This window comes from Ricinus communis, chromosome 5 (genome assembly GCF_019578655.1).
Source record: "Ricinus communis isolate WT05 ecotype wild-type chromosome 5, ASM1957865v1, whole genome shotgun sequence".
Classification (NCBI taxonomy): domain Eukaryota; kingdom Viridiplantae; phylum Streptophyta; class Magnoliopsida; order Malpighiales; family Euphorbiaceae; genus Ricinus; species Ricinus communis.
In genome coordinates, this window is record NC_063260.1 from 20,755,265 (window position 1) to 20,776,533 (window position 21,269).

The 21,269-nt window shown below is 35.3% G+C and overlaps 3 protein-coding genes across 4 annotated transcripts; 2 read left to right on the forward strand and 1 right to left on the reverse strand.

Moving 5' to 3' along the window:
* The first annotated feature begins 359 nt into the window (after positions 1-359).
* On the forward strand, positions 360-1,046 carry LOC8264099. The gene has a single exon (XM_002519625.4). The coding sequence runs from the start codon at positions 479-481 to the stop codon at positions 704-706; it is 228 nt and encodes a 75-aa protein (XP_002519671.1). The 5' UTR covers positions 360-478; the 3' UTR covers positions 707-1,046.
* Positions 1,047-7,998: 6,952 nt separating this feature from the next.
* On the reverse strand, positions 7,999-16,265 carry LOC8264103 (cullin-4). Of its 2 annotated transcripts, none has more exons than XM_048374414.1 (17): positions 15,753-16,265; positions 14,781-14,896; positions 14,347-14,693; positions 13,851-14,031; positions 13,594-13,716; positions 13,219-13,506; positions 11,702-11,827; positions 11,465-11,566; positions 11,317-11,370; positions 10,060-10,166; positions 9,895-9,955; positions 9,659-9,790; positions 9,392-9,529; positions 9,179-9,259; positions 8,787-8,867; positions 8,633-8,683; positions 7,999-8,299 (listed from the first exon to the last, which is right to left on the reverse strand). In XM_048374414.1, exons 1-17 carry the CDS (start codon positions 16,111-16,113, stop codon positions 8,186-8,188), a joined length of 2,463 nt encoding a protein of 820 aa, XP_048230371.1. In that variant the 5' UTR covers positions 16,114-16,265; the 3' UTR covers positions 7,999-8,185. The 2 variants fall into 2 exon arrangements, with proteins under 2 accessions (XP_048230371.1, XP_002519675.3); XM_002519629.4 differs by having other exon boundaries at positions 8,633-8,713; positions 15,753-16,262.
* Positions 16,266-18,899: 2,634 nt separating this feature from the next.
* LOC8264105 (VQ motif-containing protein 10) lies at positions 18,900-19,801 on the forward strand. Its single transcript, XM_002519631.4, has one exon. It carries the CDS (start codon positions 19,107-19,109, stop codon positions 19,461-19,463), a length of 357 nt encoding a protein of 118 aa, XP_002519677.1. The 5' UTR covers positions 18,900-19,106; the 3' UTR covers positions 19,464-19,801.
* The last annotated feature ends 1,468 nt before the right edge of the window (positions 19,802-21,269 follow it).

The window sequence follows — 21,269 nt, forward strand, 5'->3', positions numbered from 1 at the left end:
CTCGCCCAGACCCGGCCCATGAACAGGTCTAATTTAGACAAATAATTAATTATCGTTAATTTTAAATTTTCTGTGGTTCAATATCAAATGATTTAATATTAATTATACAGACGGGAACATGTTTTTGATGTATGTAACTCTTTTTTCTATTATTTAAAAGATTAAAATTCTTTAAACAATTTTGTTTCAAAAAAAAAAGTTCTGTAACAATTTAAATTTATTATGTATTGCAGAGGCTAAAAGTCATTTTATAATAAGTATTTTTTCTTCTTAAAAACGGGACTCAAAGACAAAGACATTTAAGATTGGGTTGGGCCTGTATGAGTTGTTATGGATCTACCCATGAGGGCCACTTTTGAAACTGAGTAAGCCATCAATCGAACCGAATCACCAGAAGAAGCTGAAGGAAAGGAAATTGTGAGGAAAAGCGAAAAAAAGGAGAAAGAATTGAGAGAGAGGAAAGGGAAAAGGGTGGGAAATGGCAGCAATAACGAGTGCATTGATAGCGGTAGCAGGAGTTATACTTGGATGGATTGCTATTGAAATGGCTTGCAAACCTTGTCTTGAACAAGGCCGTAATGCGATTGGTCGATCTCTTAATCCTGATTATGATCCCGACGACGATCTCAATGTTCATGCTCCTCTCAACCCTAACCCCAATCCTGATCCTTCAGATTCCTCTTCAAATCCAGTCAAGGCCGTCTGATCGTCCAATATTTCCTTGCTTGATATATTCCTTAATTGTCGTTTCTTATGTTCTTTGAGTTTTCAAGTTTGAGGAGGTTTATCTTGTGTGTAAAGATGTATTTGGACTACGGAAATTTTATATTTATTTTTGTTCTTATGGTGGCCGCCAATGGCAGCAGTCCTCTACTAAGATGTTGATACGCTCAATTTGCAAGTATTGATTAATTCAATTATAACACAGTGAGATTGGTATTATTTGAATTTGAAACGGGTCGGACCATTATCGTTATGTGGTAAAAATGTAACTGCAGTCCTGTATTTGTTGATAAAGGAATAATAATATGGTTTTCTTTCCTTTCTCTTGCTCGTAGTACAAGTTTCACTGCACTACTGTTATTAAATAGCAGACTCAGTCCTCCCAATAAGTTTTATTATGATAAATAAAGCAACTGATGGGTTATATGATCAAAAGTATAATTCAATCAATCCAACTTACCAGTTATTTAGATTCAACTAAAATCTAATAGCTACTCGAATATTTCAAGTGTATAAACTATTTTAATATCTTAACAAGCCTAACTCATGTTTTTACTATAATCAATTCTACATAAATTAATCAATTCCAATTAAATTAAACTTGAATATATCATCAAATCAAGCTTAAACTCAAAAGATCGAGTCAAGTTTAAACTCAATAAATAAGACTTCATTGGGTTTAGATTTTTATTATTTTACTCTTTCCAGAGCTCAAATTAGATTTCAGATTAAGAAATGGAACGTAATCGAGTACAAAGGGAATCTTCAAACACTTCAATTCGGCTGACTCATATACATTGAGACATATTAATATATATGCGCATAATAAGACATCAAGAACACAGCGCAAAGGCTGTTGATGCAGTGAGAAAAAATATATATTATAGAACTTTTCTTTTTTGAACCAAGAGAAGATATATTACTAGACGTAATAAAAATCTCTGGAAAGTAGGGATAACAATGCTACTGGGGGATTGGTTTGCCACGGAACAGGACAGACATTTAGCCTAGCTTGTTTGGCCAGCCAACCCGCAACAGAATTAGCAATTCTACTGATGTACAAAATACTCCAGGAGGAGTTGAATAGCAGTAAAGATTTAATAAAGAGTACATCGGCTTCAATTGCCCAAATGATCTCCACGTCACTGCTCTCAATGGATTGCACTAGCATAAGAGAGTCAGTCTCGAAGATGGCCTGTGCAAATTTTCTGGACGCAGCAAAAAGCATGGCTTCCATTAAAGCTCTCGTTTCCCCCTGTAGGACCGAACTCAACACTTGCCTTCCAACACAACCATCAACATTTCCCCCCCCTATGATCACGGCACACAACACTATATCCTGTCATACAACCTTCCTTGATAAAGGAAACATCACAGTTAATGTTGATGTAATTCAGTGGGGGAGGAGCCTAATTACTTGCAAGAACTGCATAGTGATTCACATTCATTCCCTCACCGACACTTTCAGTAATTTGTGGACTTTTCGATTCTTTCATACACTCTTGAGCTCTAGACACATTCCAGATTGGATTTGGAACTTGCTTTTCAAACACAAAATCGTTTCTACTTTTCCAAATAATACCAGCAAGTGTTTGCTACAACGGATAATAAATTATCAGCTTTATCTTCTTTGTCAAATTCCACCATCTTGCACTACCAATCTTGCATACTACCAAACCCAATTGGATTGGGTCTATACTGCAAAGGGCTAGCAAATCACGTAGCAGTTGCTTGATCACAAAAAAATAAGAGGTGCTCTATAGTCTCATTACTCTTCCCACACAACAAGCACATATCCGAGCTAATGCATTTCATGTGCTTCAAGGCTGCTAAAGATGGGAGAGCATTGCAGACTGCACGCCACATGAAAGTTTTAACTCTAGGATTGACTTTGAGTTTCTAGATTGATTTCCAAACCAGTTTATCAGTGTGGATGGCATTTGAAGGAGAATGGTCTAAATTCTGAGGACGAGAGTTAGCCAAGAGATTATAACAAGACTTGATGGAAAAAATATCTCTTTTATCTGGGAACTAGATGAGCCTATCAGGGAGGTGCCTCGCACCGATTCGAATATAGCACTAATATCTTCCTGATTCAGGAATTGTTCCATTAGGGGCACATTCCAAGCTCTACGACGCCAATCAATAAGCTCTGCACTCTTGTTGGACCCCCATTTGTTGGCGGCATAGAGGAAACTTTAAACTCCTGCACATCTGGAATCCACTAGTCCGTCCATAAAAAAATTTCTTCACCATTCACAGTATTCCATCTCAAACCTCTTTGCAACACATCTCTGCCTCTAATCATACCACTCCAGCACCAAGAATCAGCCATCCCCCTACAAGCCTCCAAAAATCCTGTCCTAGGGAAGTAAATCCCTTTGAGGACTCTAACCCATAAAGCACTAGGGTTTTGCAGCACTCTTCAGCTCTATTTTAAGAAAAGCATTGTTGAACATGGTTAAGTCCTTCAACCCCAGGCCTTCATCAACTTTAGCTATAGACATTTTTCGCCAGCTCACCCAATGAATTCTTCTCTTATTATCAAGCGAGTTCCACCAGAATTTGGCAAAGGATTTTCCGAGATCTGAACAAATAGAAAGTGGAAGCTTAAACAGATTCATAACATAATTTGGCAGTGATTGGAGCACGGCTTTTATCATAATCTCTTTTCCCACTTGAGATAAGAGCTGGCTTTTCCAATTCTTATTTTTTTTTTGGCCACACGATCCTTGAGGAAAGATAAAACCTGTGTTTTCGACCTTCCTTGCTAAGACGGCAATCCTAGGTAAGCTCCTCCTGACCCTGAGATGTGAACTCTAAGGATACTGCTGATATCATCTCGGAGACGCCAAGGAGTGTTAGAGCTAAAGACTACATCTGATCTCCCCCAATTGACAAGTTGTCCAGAAGGCTCGCAATAATCAGATAAGACTTTTCTCAAAGCACTAGCCTCCTGAATCGATGTTTTGGCAAAGAGCATCGTGTTGTCCGCAAACAGGGCATGCGAGAGAGTTGAACATTGAGGCTTGATTCTATACCCAGATAACCTGCCTTCATCAATCTCCTGCTCTAATTTCTTTAACAGTACATCAGAAACAAAAATAAAGAGGTAGGAGGACAACGGGTCCCCCTGCCTAAGCCCTCTAGTCGGGGTGAAGGTCTGCAACTTTGTACCATTAATTACAAGGGACTATTGGACTGTCATTACACATTGCATAAGCATCGCCACCCAATGACCATTAATATCCATTCGACTAAGCACCTCTCTCAGGAAGGACCAATCAACCCAGTCATAAGCTTTTTGGAGATCCAATTTCACTGCCATGTTATATCTTTTTCCTCTGCGTTGGTTATGAAGATCATGCATAACTTGGTGCGCCAGAATGATGTTTTCCTATATGAGTCTTCCTAGCACAAAGCTATTTGATATGGAGACAGTAATTCTGGCAGCCAAGGCTTCAACCTGTTCACTAATACTTTAAAAATCACTTTATAAACAAAGTTATAGAGGCTTATTGGATGATAGCCCTTGACAGATATAGGGTTACATTTCTTAGGAATAAGCACTGTGTTAGTACAATTCAGCTCTCTAAGCATAAAACCAGTCCTAAAAAATTGCTTGGTACCCAAAATCACATCTGGGCCAAGAATATTCCAGAGTTTCTGGTAGAAGAAACCTGGAAACCTGTCAGGCTCTAGGGCTTTCATAGAACCCATCTCAAAAGCAGCCTTTTTGATTTCATCATTACAAAGAGGGGTACACAAAACAACATTGATATCATTAGATATGCAAGGAGAAATACAATCAAGGATACTATTTTGTAGGTTGACCATAGGATAGTGCTCCTCAAAGTGTTTGTAGATATGTTCTTCTTTATCCACCCATTGCCTTGCATCATTCATATCACTTTCACAATTTGGTTACTCTGCCTGCATCTGATTGCACTTTGATGAAAGAATGTGGTATTTTTGTCACCATAGAGCAGCCACTTAACACGTGATTATTGGCAATACATTTCCTCAACTTTCCACGCATGGCTTAACTCCTTTTTCAGCTCTTGTTCTTTCTCTTTCGAGTACTCCTCTACTAGGCCACTGATAAGATTATCTAGTTGCTTGGAGAGGTAATCTATACGTTCTTTCCCATTCCAATTACACCGCCTCTTCTATTGGATTAGAGCAGCTTTATTCTCTTTAAGCTTCTTAGCAACTTTGAATAAATTTAAACCCTGGACATGGTTTCACCATGCTTCCGAAACACTTCTCAACAACTTTCATCAGACACCCATTTCGATTCAAACTTGAACGCCATCCTTCGCCCTTTGCTTTTATACACTAAGTGTAACACGAGGGGGTAGTGGTCTGATCCTAGCAGCTCCTCATGTATAAGCTGACTCTGAGGAAAGATATCTTTCCATCTCCAGTTATACACAACCCTATCTAGTGTCGCAACTACATTATCTTCTCCTGGTTACTTGTTACTCCAAGTAAACCAATGTCCCTTAAACGCCATATCCTTAAGATCACATTCCTCCATAAACAGCTGGAACTCACAACAATCAGCAGGCATAACAGGCCTTCTTCCCCTTTTATCGCTAGTCCTTCTTAAGGCGTTAAAATCCCCAATACATACCCATGGGTTTGAATCTGCAGACTTAATTTTCCTAAGCTCTGCCCAAAATAAGTTTCTTCTACTTCTATTCAGTTCCCTATAGACAAAAGTGGCGTGGCAAACGTGTTCGCCCTCAATCACTGTATCAATGAAGTATTCACAGCTTCCCAATACCTGAACTGTAACATCAGACATCCACCATAATCCTAGACCACCTGCCAAACCCTTCGGCTCAATATAAAAAACGTTGTCAAACTCTAAACTTCTTCTCACCTTCTCTAAAAAGATTGACCTTTGTTTCGTTTCTGAAAGAAAGATCAGATTGGGACAATGTTTCGACCTGAGTGCCCTCAGGTTTTGGATTGTTAGGGTTTGTCCCATTCCCTGACAATTCCAAATAATAAGGCTCATTTATTACCGCGTGGCTGTAGGCCACCCACCACCGCCTCTTCCGAGTTTGGATTCTGGGAGCCATTCACATCAACTAGAACTTCAAAAGATGGAGAGTTAGTGTCTCTCAACCCTCTAGCTAAATTCTCAATTCTAATTCTTCTTCTTAGGTGAGTTGGAGCCTCAAGAGGGCCCTCTGCAATAAGAGAATTTGCACTTTGCACTTTGCACTTTGGGTTATTGTGAAAGAAGATATGTTTGTATCTTTGTTGTGCGGTGAGTCATTGACAGAAGGGAAAAAGCTTAATAAAATAGAAGGATTGTAGTATTTGGGCTCTAGAAAGGTGAGGAAAGCTCTTTCAAGGCTTTAGTGTGAGGGCCTAGTACAAGGGGTGGGCTTTTCCTTTTTTGGGCATAGGTGGAATGGGTTGGGTTGCTGTCGATATGAATACTGGAAGGTGAAAAGGTGGTGTGCTAGGTTGGGTTGTATTGGGTGGGTTTCAGATTATCAAGGTCCAGAAGGTGGATTCCGGTATTAGGCGGCCAAGATTAGAGAGGGGTAGAAGGAGTTTGGAGCTATTTAAATCTGCCTTGCTTTGAGAACTGTTATGATTTTCAAGGAGCAGTGAGTTGAAACGGATGGGTTGGATGTCAGGTAAGGTTATGGTGTTTTGAGTGATGAGAGGGTCTGAAGGGAGTAAAGGAGCTTTGCCTTTGTCAATTGGGGGGAATAACCGAGTATCGAGGAGCAGTTTTGCATATTGCCCTTAGGATATATGCCAGGCAGGGGTGGGTTGCTTAATTTGTTAAAGATTTTAGGAAGTTGAAACTTAGAAGGAACTGAACTTGCAGCCATACCCGATTTCATCATGGTGTTAGGTTTAGGTGGCTCCTTTTGGCGATCCTCAACGGTTAACTGTGTTCTTTGAGAGAATTAGGACGAACTATCACGCGCCTCCCTTTGTGGCGGATGAGAATGGCTTAACTTCTATGGCTAGTGCCTCTGCAACTAGTGCCTCTGTAACTAGCCCCACCATCGTCCTTGCTTTTCCATGAATGGAGTTTCTGCTGAGCGTAGCTGCTGGCTCTCATCCACTTACCATAGAATTGTCTTCTTCCCTATTTTTCCTTAACCTCGTCCATTTTCTTCCCATTTGGGCAAGAGCCTTGAGAATGGCCAAGAATACCACATCTGTAACAGAATTCTAGAAGCCGCTCATACTGGAATCTAATTCGGGTCCACTTCTCACCTTGAATATTACTGAAGCCTTCCAACAGTGGTTTATCGACTCGCACAGCCACCTTCAGACGCATATAACTATTCCAGCAGATTTGATTGTCAGGAGTGAGGTCTACCTCTTCAAGCCCTTCAAATAATCCACCAATCATTTTGGCATTTTCGAGTGTCATCTGATTAAGGGGTAAACCATGGATTTGAATCCAGAAGCTGGTGATACTAAAGTCAATTTTCTCAACGGAACAGTCAGGTGGCCACTCTTTTATTATAATATGACCGTCGGTCCATGGAACCCACTAAGGACCTTTCTTTTCTCCCCACAATGAGTGAACCAGAAGAGGAATGTGTTTCTCTCTTTTTCACATTCAGCATTTGAGAAACATTCCAAACTCTTTGCATAATAGTCTGAACAAGTCCAGGGCTGTAGTTCTTTTCTCCAATAATTTTATCCACCAAAGTGACATCAGTAACCCCTTGAGCAGCAGAGGCATTAGTTTGTAGATTCAACGAAATATCCTTCATTGACAAATCCATAGCAATTTGAACTAGAACATTAATTGAGTTTTCCTCCACCATAAATGAAGTAAATAGGAGAGAGAAAAATGGAGTAAATAGAGAAGTAAATGCAGAAGAGGATAGCGAGAGAATAGGGACAAGAGAGGGGGGAAGATAAGGACTAACGAATAGGAGAATCACCAGACTGAAATGCCGGAAGAGACAAGAGTCACCGAAGCTCTAAACAATTCCACCGAGAGGGGAACACTTGTATATATTATATAAGAACTTGATTCAAGAGTTCCCATACAGTTCACGGAGTAAACCGGAAAAGCATACACCATCAATTGTAATATAATCTTTCCATTTTCCCTGGCGATAAACATGTCAAAGCCTATCTTTTTCACTTTCCTCCAACTGGTGTAAACTTTTGGCCTCTTTTTCTTGTTCTTTTTTTTTTTCTTTCTCTATCAATCATTTTCACTTTAAACAGTCACTTAATAAAGCAACTCATAGTCTACAACAGGGAGAGGGAGTATGAAAGAAAGGCTAAATATGCTTTACAATTAAAGAGTGCTTGCAACAAAAATAAACCACTACAACTCTTACTGTACATTACTCTTAGGGGGACTCAGCTGCCTCTTAAAGAGGTTACATGTTTCCCATTTACAAGAGGATTCTTTTCTTTTTCTTTTTCTTTTTCTTTTTTATGGTCGCAAAATGGATTATGCCAGGTAATTGTATATCTGAGGGTTGTTCTTGTCCCGCTCCAGGTACTCCCGGTCAATGAGGCTCTCTATCCTCTTCTTTAAATCTGCTGGCTTGATGGGAAACTTGAGCTGTTCACCACAAGAATAAGAAACGCATTTTTCATCGCCATTAGTTCAATATAATAACACTTCATTGTGTTTTAACAACATATATGCTTATTTTCATTCCCAAATTAAGAAGAAAACCAGGATAAAATGCAAGTGCAATTGCATGATAAAAGAGATCCTTGGATTAGAATGTGTATTTGATTAAATTGCATCATTTTTAAGGTTTCAACTTGTAAAGAGAATGTGTAAATTACGGTTTAACCAATTCTTCAATAAATTTGTGTGGCTCGCATATCATATAGATTCCATTTATGTACTTGACTGTTGAGATAAATAAAGTGGAAAACACTTTGCCTGTTGGAAGAGCTCTGTAATCAGAAGAGTGTGACTTAAGACTTTCCTCGTCTTCATTATCCGAACAATAGCAGCATCAACCTGCAAAATACATTAAGCAACCATAATTCTCAGAATTTCTAATAACTTGTGATCTTATGTTGTGAAAAAGAACCTGGTATTGCCGGTCCTGAAATACTCTCTCAGTCGTGCTTGTGTTCTCCTCTACAGTTTCCTTCATCTGGATCGCATTGACCTGAATCCCCAAATAATATAAGTGCCAACCTCCAACTATATGATTGATAAAGAAAAGGAATGCAGGTAGACCACAGTAATGCCACGTATTACAAATGGTGCTGTAAGCTGTAGCTTAAGATTCAGTAGATCATTTAACAAAAGTAATGTAGGGACACCAATAATTTGTGAAGTATTACTATTAACTGCTGATGTTAAGCTTAAAGTGATTAATAAAGCACTTGACTTCAACATCGCTTGTGGCAATATTATTTTTAGGAATGATCAACACCATCCGAATACCATTAGATACCAAATAACAAATTGATGTACCTTTATACGATATAGAGGAGCAGTGAATCCCTCATTGAATACAAATGAATCATCATCCTCGACATCCCTCCCTTTTGGCAGCTGTCAAACATTAATTTTTTTCATAGAAAATACCGGGAAGAAAAAAGGAGAACTAACGTTAACCAACTTTATCAGGAAAAAATATACACACTCGATGCACAAATTGTTTAAAGGCATATCACCACTACAGACCTTTTGCAGGACACGAACTTTTCCACACGCAAGCGATTGCAAAGTTCGCCTCAGTTCCTTGTCCTCTATGCCTGTGGCGTCCTTGATATCTTGAAAGCTAAGCTTTTGTGCATCATTGAACAACATCAAAACGACAGTCTGGAGCACAAAACCCATAAAGCCACTGAGATATTAGAACATGCCCACTGGTGCAGATGGGATCACAAAACAAATGAATAAACAATAAAAGGACAATAAACAGCAAAAGGTGTAGGACTACAAACTAACCTGAAACAGAGAAACGGCCAGCTCCTTTTTACCCTTCGAAAATTCAGCTTTCAACACGCAGTGACCCAATGAATTTTGCCACATTAAGCGCCTGCCGCTATACTTACTTAAGTAGAATTCTTTGAAAATATCCTGTTGCAAGCAGGGAAATTAAGCATGAGAGATTCATCTATTGGAAACTCAGAAGTAATCCTGACTAGTGAGGAAGACCAGCTTCTAGGTAACTTGTGCACAACCTGATAGACATTTAGCTCATGAGGAAGCCTAACGTCCATGGGTGGATATGTAGGCCAGTACCTGCAGCCCAGACAACCAAAATATGAATTAAACTCCCAGACCCTTTATTTGCGGAGAGCATACAATTCTCACTTGGAAGCTAGAAAGTCTGCAACCAAACCTACCCTGTTGTTAAGACATGAACACTCATCTCAATACCAGATGGAAGTTTTGTCCGGGCCTGGGATGATTGTTTGAAGGACTCGTTTATTTCCTTTGATAACTCAATATCCTGCAAGAGCATTAGCCAAAAGAATCATTTCACCATTAGTATCCCTGCGACATCACCATATGCTTTTCATGTACCTGCATCTGCATGCACACGTGTCTCTGTGTATGTCTCAGAGAGAGAGAGAGAAATTTGATAGACCTAAAAACACGGGGAACCTAATTCCAATGACCTATACATTTAATTTGACACAAGTTATCTTTTAATCAATCACATATTGAAATTCTATGAATAAAATATTATAAAAATAATTCAAAGATCAACTTAGAGCTTATTTTCTATGAAACCAGGCCACCTATCATCCACATACATACTAATATATCATCCACATACATACTAATATATTCTCCCTAAATTAGTTCGTACTAAATTGCTTCCAACTTCCAAGGCATCTATCCAGACCTCTCTAACAGGCTAAGGCACATACTTGATAACCATCAATAACAAGCACTGCATGATGGCATACTATAGTTTTGCCAATAGCGAAGTTTCACGAATTCTAGCAGCCCCCTTATATGCATGAAGTCCAACCAGAATCCCTGTTAGAATTGTGTAATCCCATGCAATCTATTATAGATATGCAGTTGCCAACATTTTCCAGTAGATGCTTCAACACAGCCATACAACTAACCTACTTCATGCATTTTCTTTTTCTCCTTTTTTGGTATATGAGTACAATGATAGAGGACTTGGCAGCGATTGCCAATAGGTGAGACCAGATCATGTGCAGACATGTTGCACAAAACATGTAATATGGAACAACAATTCACCTGGTGAAAAAGCTATACACTAGGGTCAAAAGTTGCAGTGGGATAGAAAGTTAAAAAAACTTTAGCCTTAATCTGAGGTTTGTCAAATATATACTACATCCCTATTGGGGCTCTCAGCATGAACAGTTGGAGGTAATGAGCAATAAAGGGTCAGCTGTAAGCAGACTCCCCTTGCACTATGTTTGGTTTGTACTTGTGACCACCCAAGTCACAATAGCTCAGTCGCCAGGAAATGATAGTAATTTGCAATCTAAATTGGTCTCAGTGCCAAAAAAAATATCTAAATTGGTCTAGCAATAAACTATTATCTAGGTCTTAAAGGTACCTGTAGAAAAATGGAAAAGAATTATGATTCCTGAATGGGAAATTTTTGAAAAACACACCTTAAACATTCCTTCAAGTTTGTTTGTAAACTGACTTCCACACTCAGTTTTTAGCTGCAATACCAATGTGAACATGTTAATATGATCAACAGAATATCAACAAAAGAAAAGAACTTAAACAACAAAAGTAAAAAAGGTTATTGTTAACCTTAGATATCATAGATTTCTCTGCATCAATAGAAGCACTTTTTCCCAACAGCAGTCTTTTAGCAAGATCCTTCTTGTAAAATGCTTCAAACACATCCTTGCCCTTGATAATTAAAGAAATCATATGCATATCTTAGCGGCGTGAATTTGCACAACATACAACAACAGATGTAATAGCAATAAAAAGGATATTGAATGTTTCAATGGAATCTAATTTCTGGTCAAACAAATCATTTACCTGAATAAACCTGAATAAAACCAAAACTTTATCAAGTGTACCCTCCAACTCTTCTTCAGAAGTACCCTTATTTCCAGCACGAAGTTTCTCGTCCAGAAACTTCGCAATCAGCTCGGCTGGTCGGTTCTATAAAGGGAGAGCAAGAACAAATATTTAAGCCAGAATTTAAAAAGTAATAGCTAGAAGCAGGTAGTTAGAATTATTACATGAGCTTGACATTATTAGACTTAAAATTTCTCACAAACATATACCAAAAACACAGACTAACTAGTTGCCTTAGTTATTAAGATTGACATTTTGGACATTGTTTGGAATAAATCATGTGAAAGACTTCAAATGATTTGCATTCTTGCAAGAACATAACATATTTCATATGATTTAATGTTTAGAAAACTCATATTAGCTGGAATGAAATTTTACTTTCAACTTCAAGAAGTTATTTTCAAATTTTTGGCAATTAAATGAATTAAATAAAAAAAATAATTACGTTTCTTTAAATTCACATGCACTAAAGAAAATTTTGATACAAAGAAAACTGCTTGGAGTCTTTATACCTATTGAACAGGAAATTACAGTTTTGCTTCTCTAAACAAGGATGGTGGATTACTGCCCTTGGGCTGATGGGATCTTTTCTAGTTATAATGTTCCAAAATAGGTTTATCATTATAGGGTTAGCGGCCATCATCTGATGTACAAGGCTAACATATTGATCACACTCCATATTATTGGAGTGATATTGTGTATTTAAATGGTCATTTCTCAGAGCAAGTTACCTGGATCTTCTATAATAATACACCTTTAATCTGAGTTCCTGTTGTGTGTATCTGAAGCAATGTGAAAGATTGTTGAGTGATGTGTGTTTCTTCCTAGTGGTTCTCCTCTGCTCATTTTAGTCTTGCTAGACAAGTGCTACCAGACCGTATGCAGCTTTAATATTCAGAGGAAAAACTATTTTAAAGACATTACGCTTTTTGCCATCCTATAGTTATACCCATCAACCTAACTCAAAAAACTTCAAATTTATCTCCTGTCCTGGCATTAATTTCGGTTCTAGTAACCTATAACCTATTCCTGAAAATGTTTGTCCACTTTGCCCTTCGAACCTAGCTTTTCATACCCTATCAATTACATCCAGAAATTACTGGTTTCACAAACTCTAGCCCACCAAATAGACAACGGCAGACATCTCTCTGTCCTGAATAGATTGCCATGTAAAATCACACAAAACTATACTCTCAAGGAAGAGGTTACCATGAATATCCTGCTATACAACAATTTTGACAGAGGGAGGCACTTTCAGCACAGGAAATCCTAGAGATTGAAGTAAGCAATTTGGGCAAGGAAAGTCAACCAAATAATTTAAATTAGATTTGATCTTCATAACTTTGGCAACTCTAATGTAAAAGGGAGGCATTTAAATTGCAAATTCTACAAGTCAAATAGTTGGAAATCCATATTTTACCATATAGCTAGGACAATATCAGAATCTATGAAGGTCAAATCAAAGGAACACTGACCTGGCGCATATTAATTAAGTGCTCAAACGCATCCTTTATGGTATTGCAAAATGCTTCATTCTTAGAAAAGCTTTCTTCCCATATTGTGTCAAGAGAAGCCTTAAACTCTAACAAAGAGGATACCATATCCTTATCTTTTTCTTCATCCATGACAACGGCTTGCCCAGCTCTTCGTATGTATGAGCTAAGGGCCTGCCTTAACGATTCAAGTGCATTGACCCTTGAGAACAATGAGTACATCCTCTTAAGGTCCTCAATTCGATGGCCATCCATTAGCATCATGAACCCCTTGATAAATCAAAGAAACAATACTATTCAAGCAGTGCAAACTTGATTCCATAATTAACAGATATCTAGGCTTGAGGGTATGTTTACCTTATCCAGAATGGCAGATATATGGCGTTCTAGGAGCTGCCTTTCGGCAGTTGCAATAAGTGGCTTTCTAGTACTTGCATCAAGGTACAGTAAGCATCTTTCATGCTCTTCATGCAACCTTATCTGTAAGAAAGTGTAACCCATGAATTTCCAAGAATATACATATATCAAGCACCAAACTGATGACACTAAAGAAACAAACAGATACCAATTGCAAATACAGTTGCTTATACCGTCAAAAGATAAACGAAATGTACCTCCACGTGTTTCAAGTAATCTGGAACATCTGATTGCTGCATATATTTCATGCCTTCGGCAGCATAAAATTCAGATGTGCACTCAAGGAATGGTCTCTCAAAGCTTTCTGCATAAATTCCTAAAGCAGTAAACATCTTCAAAAGATGATTAAGGAGAGTTCTATCGACTGCTTCACCTAATCTGCAACAACAAAAAAATGAACCTCTGTTGATTCCAAGATGCAAATCAACCATTTTCTGGGCGAGGGTAAGTATCCTAATGATTACTTGTAAAAGAAGGACTAGCCATCTAAAGCCTACTGCCATGCTAGACACTTACGTTGCAAGTTCTCCGTGCCCTAGTCACTTACTGTAATAGCTTAGCTCTTTGATTTCTATAAATAACTCAAAAATGTAGCCAGAATTTTTAAAACTCAATAAAAAGATGTAAAGAACTCATTATCAGCATAAGACATGAAAATATATGTTTGACTAGATTTTCAGGTTTTAAAAGTACCTCTCACTTTCAATCATTCGCAAAAGGCCAGTAACAGTTTTATGCTCCACTTCAGGAGACAGAGAAAGATGTTTACGGAAAAGCTGCAACCCCATGTCCCATAATGATCTCACATTTGGGGTTTGTTTCACATATGTTCTATCTAGATACAAGGCTATACCACGAATCATCAACATCTGATCACAAAGATCCTGCCAGCATCTCTCAACAAGTGATAGGAAGACCACCAGATCTGGGCTTTGACCAACTAAAGATCGTAGAGCTGCAGAAATATGTGCTTCACATTCTTTTTCAATTTGCTGATAAAGATTTCCACCCATCTTGTGCAGACAAAGATCATTGACAGCCTAACGGAAAGTGTTCCCATAAGAATAACAGTAGTTTATCATTCCATTCATTTCAGGAAAATAAAGGTAGAAGGCAAGAGAATCTACTTGATAAAGCTTCTCCAGGTCGCAGGAATCTGGTTGCTTCAAGAATATAGCTTTAATAGCTGACTGCAGCTTTGCCCATGTATCCTCCTCGAAATTTATAGGTAATGTTGGTTTAGCTTCACATAGCAAAATTAAACTAGATCAAAGAAAGCAAGGAAACAAATATAATAAAATAAAAGACACTTTATGAAGCACATTCCTGAGCACACAGCAAATTCAGACTCCAGCATTCATAATAATTATAACAATATATAGACATCTCACCTTTACTCTCCAATCAATCAATACTACCACCAGTTAGATATATATGATAAGAAAATGCAAGAGAGAAGAAAAATTGAAAAACCTGTTACCAGGTACCTGAAAAAAGAAAACATGATTATCTGCTCGCTAATTCCCTGTCCTTTTGTACAGAAATCAGTGTGCAACTGCAAGATTATGCAGCTGCAGTTGATAGTGTTTAATAGTCTAAAGTAATTGTAAATGTGCACATTAAATACTAACTTATAAAATAAAAAGAAGCGTGTAAATGATAAAACAGAATGAAACTGAAAACAATAGATATTCCAATAATTTCTCTTATCATCACTTTGATAGCAGTGTAGCAAAACATTAGAAAGAATTGTATAAGCAGGAAACATATTTTAAAGCAATTACCAAAAGCCTATCTTAACTAGAGTGATATATCTGCTAATTATCAGATCATTTGTAAACCCTAGAATAGAGCTGATAGGTCTAGCTGAGAGAAAGAGAAGGGAATTAATAATATCAGATCACAAAATGGGAACGAAGTGTAGGGATTCATATTAAATTAGGCATTTATTTAAGCTCTAAGCGATGAATTAACAGCTTAATCCACTAATCAAAAAGAAATAAAGTAACCAGCTCCTAGATCCCAAAATCAACATTAATCCAATTTCCTGATTGACAAAGTTAACGAAATTGAGAAAAAATGAAAAATAAAAATTGAACCTTTAACAAGCTTGATAACAAGCTTTTTTGCAGGCTGAGGAGGAGTAGCTTTTTTGCGAGATAAATTAGCGGCGGCAGGAGGATGATGATGATGAGAGCGGTGGTGGTCGTCGTCGAGTTTAGGATCGTCATCGAGAGACATCATTGAAGAAGGGTCGAAAACGACATCGTTTTCCGCGGCAGCAGTAGTGGAAGGATTGAAGTGGTGAATACCGTTTTTGTTAGTGGTGGTGTCGAGAGGTGAGCAAGCGGATACAGCTTGTGACTTGGCTTTCTTCATTGGAGGAAAACTATTAGCGGCGGCGCTGCTGGTGGAGGAGGAGCTGGTGGCGGTGGCAGAGCGTTTGGTGGGGAGAGACATTAACAAAAAAAAAAAAAGAAAAAAAAAAAGGTGATCTCTTTGCTAAGAGGCCATTTTATAAAGTTAATAAAATTAAAAAGAGTGAACAGAAATGCAGATTTCAGAAGAAAGAGATTTATATGTGAGAGAGTGTGTATGTGTACACTACATCTAAAGCACAAGGTACACCTTCGTTATGCTTGTTTCTTTTATTCTATTTATTATGTAGGAATTTCTTTTATTTAATTGCATGAAAATTGGAATTTTTATGGGTTTTTGTTTGTTTCTGAGCTTTTTTTAACCTTTCCTTCTTCCTTCTTCTTTTCGGCCTGGAACTTTGAGCTTATCTGCGAACGGTGGTGGGTAGTTAAGATGAAGTGAGCATCTCTTGGTATTGGGTTTTTGGGTTGAATTATTGGCCCAAGGGGACTCGACATTTCTTTTGGGGCTAGTTACTCAAGTAATGTTTTGGGCTCCATATTTGCAAAAATAAATTAGTTCTGTTGACGGGTAATTTGGTTATATAATTTAATGACAAACCCTAGAATTGGCACAATAGAAACAGCACAGTTAATTAGTACAAGATTAAGAATAAATATATAAATGATAGCCAGTTTTTCCCAAATATGGAGCCCGAAGAATCGAATCGAACTATACAAGATTCTTTTTTCCAGAACTAGCAAACCATACAAGATTGATTATGGAGTAGAGGAAAAAAAGTAAAGAGAGATATGTATATATGTTTTTTCTGTGAATTTCATTGGTCATATTCTCCTAATATTTTCAACCAACGATTAGTGCTACAGAAGGGAGCGTTTTTATCTCATAATGATATTCAAACAATTTGTCTCGTTAAAAGATATCTATAAAGTTGATATGTTGCTTAGTACCATCGAGGGAAGCGTTTTTACCTTAGAATTACAATCTACTGCTCCATCAACATGATTGATGATTGTTAGAAGTAAATCTCTTGAAAATATAATTTTTTATATGTGTTTCTTGATTTTAATGCTTATTTTTATCTTTTATATCAAGATCATCAATTCTCATTAATGAAATATTTATAATTTTTCTCAAAAATAAAGTAAGTTAGTATTTAATAAATCATTAATTTTTAAAAATATAGATTTTATATATTTTAAATGATCTTTAAGAATTCTCTTTCAATCCTCTCCAAGATTTCAATAAAAAAAATTTTATGAAAAAAATTTCATATTTCTTCTTATCGAATTTTTCTGTATTATCGTTTTCATTCCTCCTTATTATTTTCATCTTAAAAAAAATAGATTGGATAATACTTAAGATTTAAAAATTATTTACTAATAATATTTATTTTACTCATAAATATATAAAATAATAATAATTAATTAAATATTTTAAATTTATTTTTAAAAAGAATCTCATAAAAAATATAAATTTCAAATGAACAATCTAATGATTTTTAAAGGAGTATTTTAAGCAAATAAACTTACCATAGACATTTATATTTTACTAAGAATATCATTGGGTAATTGTTTCTAGTCGTAAGCATAGTTGTTTTGATTTATCTATTTATTAAATAGGTAATGAGAAAAATATAACCAGTGTGACATGAATTTATTAATTTAATTCGAGATAAATTGTGTATGATAATTTCTTTGTTAAAATTCTTTTATTATTTTAATAAAAAAATAGTGTTCATATTATGAGGTAGTAAATTTAAAAATGGATATTCGATTTAACATAACAATGAAATGAAGTCTACTACTTGTGTATGAAGTTGTAGATAGTATTATGTGAAACAATACTTGAAATAAATGTAAAAAAAAATAAGTAGAATAATTAATTTTATTTTAAATAATTGAACAATATAGAATAACGGAATGTAAAAATCAATAGAAATTAATAAAAATATATCAATGTCTATAAAAGTCTTTATAAGTATGAAAGTCATTCAATAAATTTACAGACTCTGCAAAAACTATTAAAAATTTATAAATTTTTAAAAATAATTTAATTTAAAAAAACCTATAAAAGTCTTAATTAAATATATCATTTTTAATAAACTAAATGAGCATCTCTTTAAAAAAAAGCCTAATGAGCATCTAATTAATAATTAATATATAAATTTATTAATTGATAAACTAAATACTTAAATCTCTTATAATTTAATTAAAATTTGGGGTTCCGGCTTCAACCACTGCAAAGGTCCTTCCGGCACATGAATTTTGCAAATTAACCTCTTGAAATTCTACATCTTTTATTTGGTGAATAGAATTCTACATTACTTGGTAATATTTAAGCTTGATCTGTTTTTAATTAATGCCCATTATTCTATTTTCCTCTCCCATCCACACAGAAACTCATTCAAGCAATTAGCAAAGTTTTTCGACCACATATAATAAAAGGTTATAATGCTGTTCATGCATTTTATGTCCCCAACTTATATATATTTTATATATTTGTATACTTTAATTTTGGACCTACTGTTTGAATACTTTTCTTTTCAATAGTTACACCTTTTCTTTAGAAAACAGAAAATTTGACGTGACTGCGCAAGTAGCTAGCAAGATTTTGTGGCTTCCAAACCAGTTTCTAACCCTCATCAACAAAATCACCAAGAATGACTCAAAACCAGTGACTTAATGTTTTTGGTACATACTCAGAACTAATGACTTTAACCAATTCCAATTCGCGTGCTTTGACTCAGACTTCCTACCGTTTTATACTAGCCCTTGGGTCCTTCAAGACTGCCTATTTCTCTCTAATACTGGTCAACCCCTTTATACACCCTGACCCACCACCCCAGCCTTTACCTTAACTACGAAGAGCCTTGCCTTTCTCCTTTGGGGTCCCAACCAAAAACTTCACCAGTTCATCTCTCACCTCTCCCCCCCTTATAAAAACAAGCACAGATCCACGTACTGAAAACTCGTTCAAGCTAAAACGCCACTGCTTCTACTACTGCTGCTACTACGGAAGAGAATCCATTAAAGAAACCTCGCCTCAGCTACTAGAAGAAAAACCAAGAATTAATGGCTAGTGCGAAGAGCGAAGATGTGAAAGTTGTGATCATTGATACTCAATACATTTTAACTGATCCATTGAGCTTCAAGTCCGTTGTTCAAAGTCTTACTGGTAAAGATTCTTGTGTTTCTTGGGTTCAAGAAAGTTCCTTTAGCACTGGTGCAAAGAGGAAAAGAGAGCCAGAAGGTAATAATGGTGAACTTGAATATTATTCAGGTAATGGAGGTAAAGGTGATCTGTTTGGCGGTGGCAGTGATTGGATGTTATCAAAAGGATTGTCGTTTGAAGATTTGGATAGACTGATTTCTGAGATGCCTCCAATGGAGGAGAGATACCAGTTGTTGGCCCAGAGTAATTTGGTTTAGTTCTTATGATATAGATTCTTGGGAGATTCTTTATAGGTATTATATTTTGTTTTGTTTTAGAAGAGATAGCAATGTAAAAGAAATTATTTGTGTAGTTTTATAATTTAGGCTATTTGTTTCTTTAGTTGTATGATGATTCTTTTTTTTCCAATTAATTTAGTCTGACGCTCTACAACGAGTGGCTGTAATTCAAAAATCTAGACAACTACATGTCGTATCGTTTTAAGGAGAGGGATACATACCCATTACCCATGCATATTTGGGCAACTTGGGCTTTAAATCCATTCTTATTTTCATGTACTAGACCTGCCATTCATGTAAAAGTTGCATTGTGATGAGCTTTCCCCTCCGCTGAAAAAAAAAAAAAAAGTTAACATTAACATTATAAGACATATTTATATAATTTCAAGCAATATAATTTAAGAAATTAATTAATTGATCAACAGATTATACTTAGCCTCCATATATATATATATTCAAATTTTTTTCCGTGAAACTACCTTTTTATGTTGGTTGTTAATGTCTAATAAATTGAATTTCGGTAAAAAATTTCATGATTTCTAAATGCCAGTTTCATAACATAATTTTCTAGGGTCATAACTTTATTTTTCATACATATAATTCTTTATATAAAAATATTAATGTTGTAAGCATTTTATATTGTGAAAATAAATTTATCCTAATAATTTTATGCAACTTAGTTTCAAGCCCGAAAACTTAGAATTCATAATGAAATAGACAATGGAAAACTGTATAAATATAAAAATTAAAAAAAAAATCATAACAAGACTTTATCATAAAAAATAAAAATTTACCGTGGCTTTTCCATATATATGTAAAAGTTCCTAAATGAAATAGTCAATGTAGAGTATTGTAATGTATTAAAGTTTATTGAATTATTTGATTAAATAATAAATTCAGGATCATTTGAATCTAAATATGTATATCCATCTATACTGGTTTTCCTTTTTCCTTGCAGAAAATGAACAGCAAAAAGGAAGTGTGAGGAAAATGTTTTACTTCTTAATGTAGTTGATTGAGCAGCCAATCGTGCAGGATCGACTTAAGATTATATGTGAATCTAGGCAAATTTATTTAAAAATGAATTCTGAAATTGTTCCAAGTCTTTTTTGTCTTTAAAATATAAAAGGGAAAACTATTATTATCCTCCAAGATTTACCAAAATTTACAAGTCTAATTTATCCTCCAACATTTACCTAAAAAATCAATTATATTAATATATTAATTTATATAATATTAAAATTAATTAATAAATAATTTTTAAAATAAATTTTATACTATTACATTAATAAAATTTTAAAATTTTAAAAAATTAAGGACTTTAAAATAGTTAATTTTTATTATTTAATAAATTTTATAAATTAATATTACATATTGAAAATATTATTAAACTGTATTTATTAACTTAATTTTATAATTAAAATATTAATAATAATCTTATAATGTATGTCTAAACTATTAGTTTATATTTAAACATAAAAAGTAAAAACTTTATTGGAGTCCAATAATTTCTTTAAATCTTATGTATATCTTATTATATCAAACAGATATAAAAATTTATTAGAAACATTTCATTATATAAGAGTTTGTAGCGTGTTAAGTAAAATAATGATATACAGTGAATCTGCCTCTTTAAATATAGAGAGTCAAATCTATTTTTTATTTTATATTAAAAAAATATTAAAATTTTATTTTATTGAATAATACTTTATACTAAAGAGTTTATCATTTATAAAGAAAAAAAACTTTATTTATATAAAGAATCATTTAGAGTTGCTATAATAT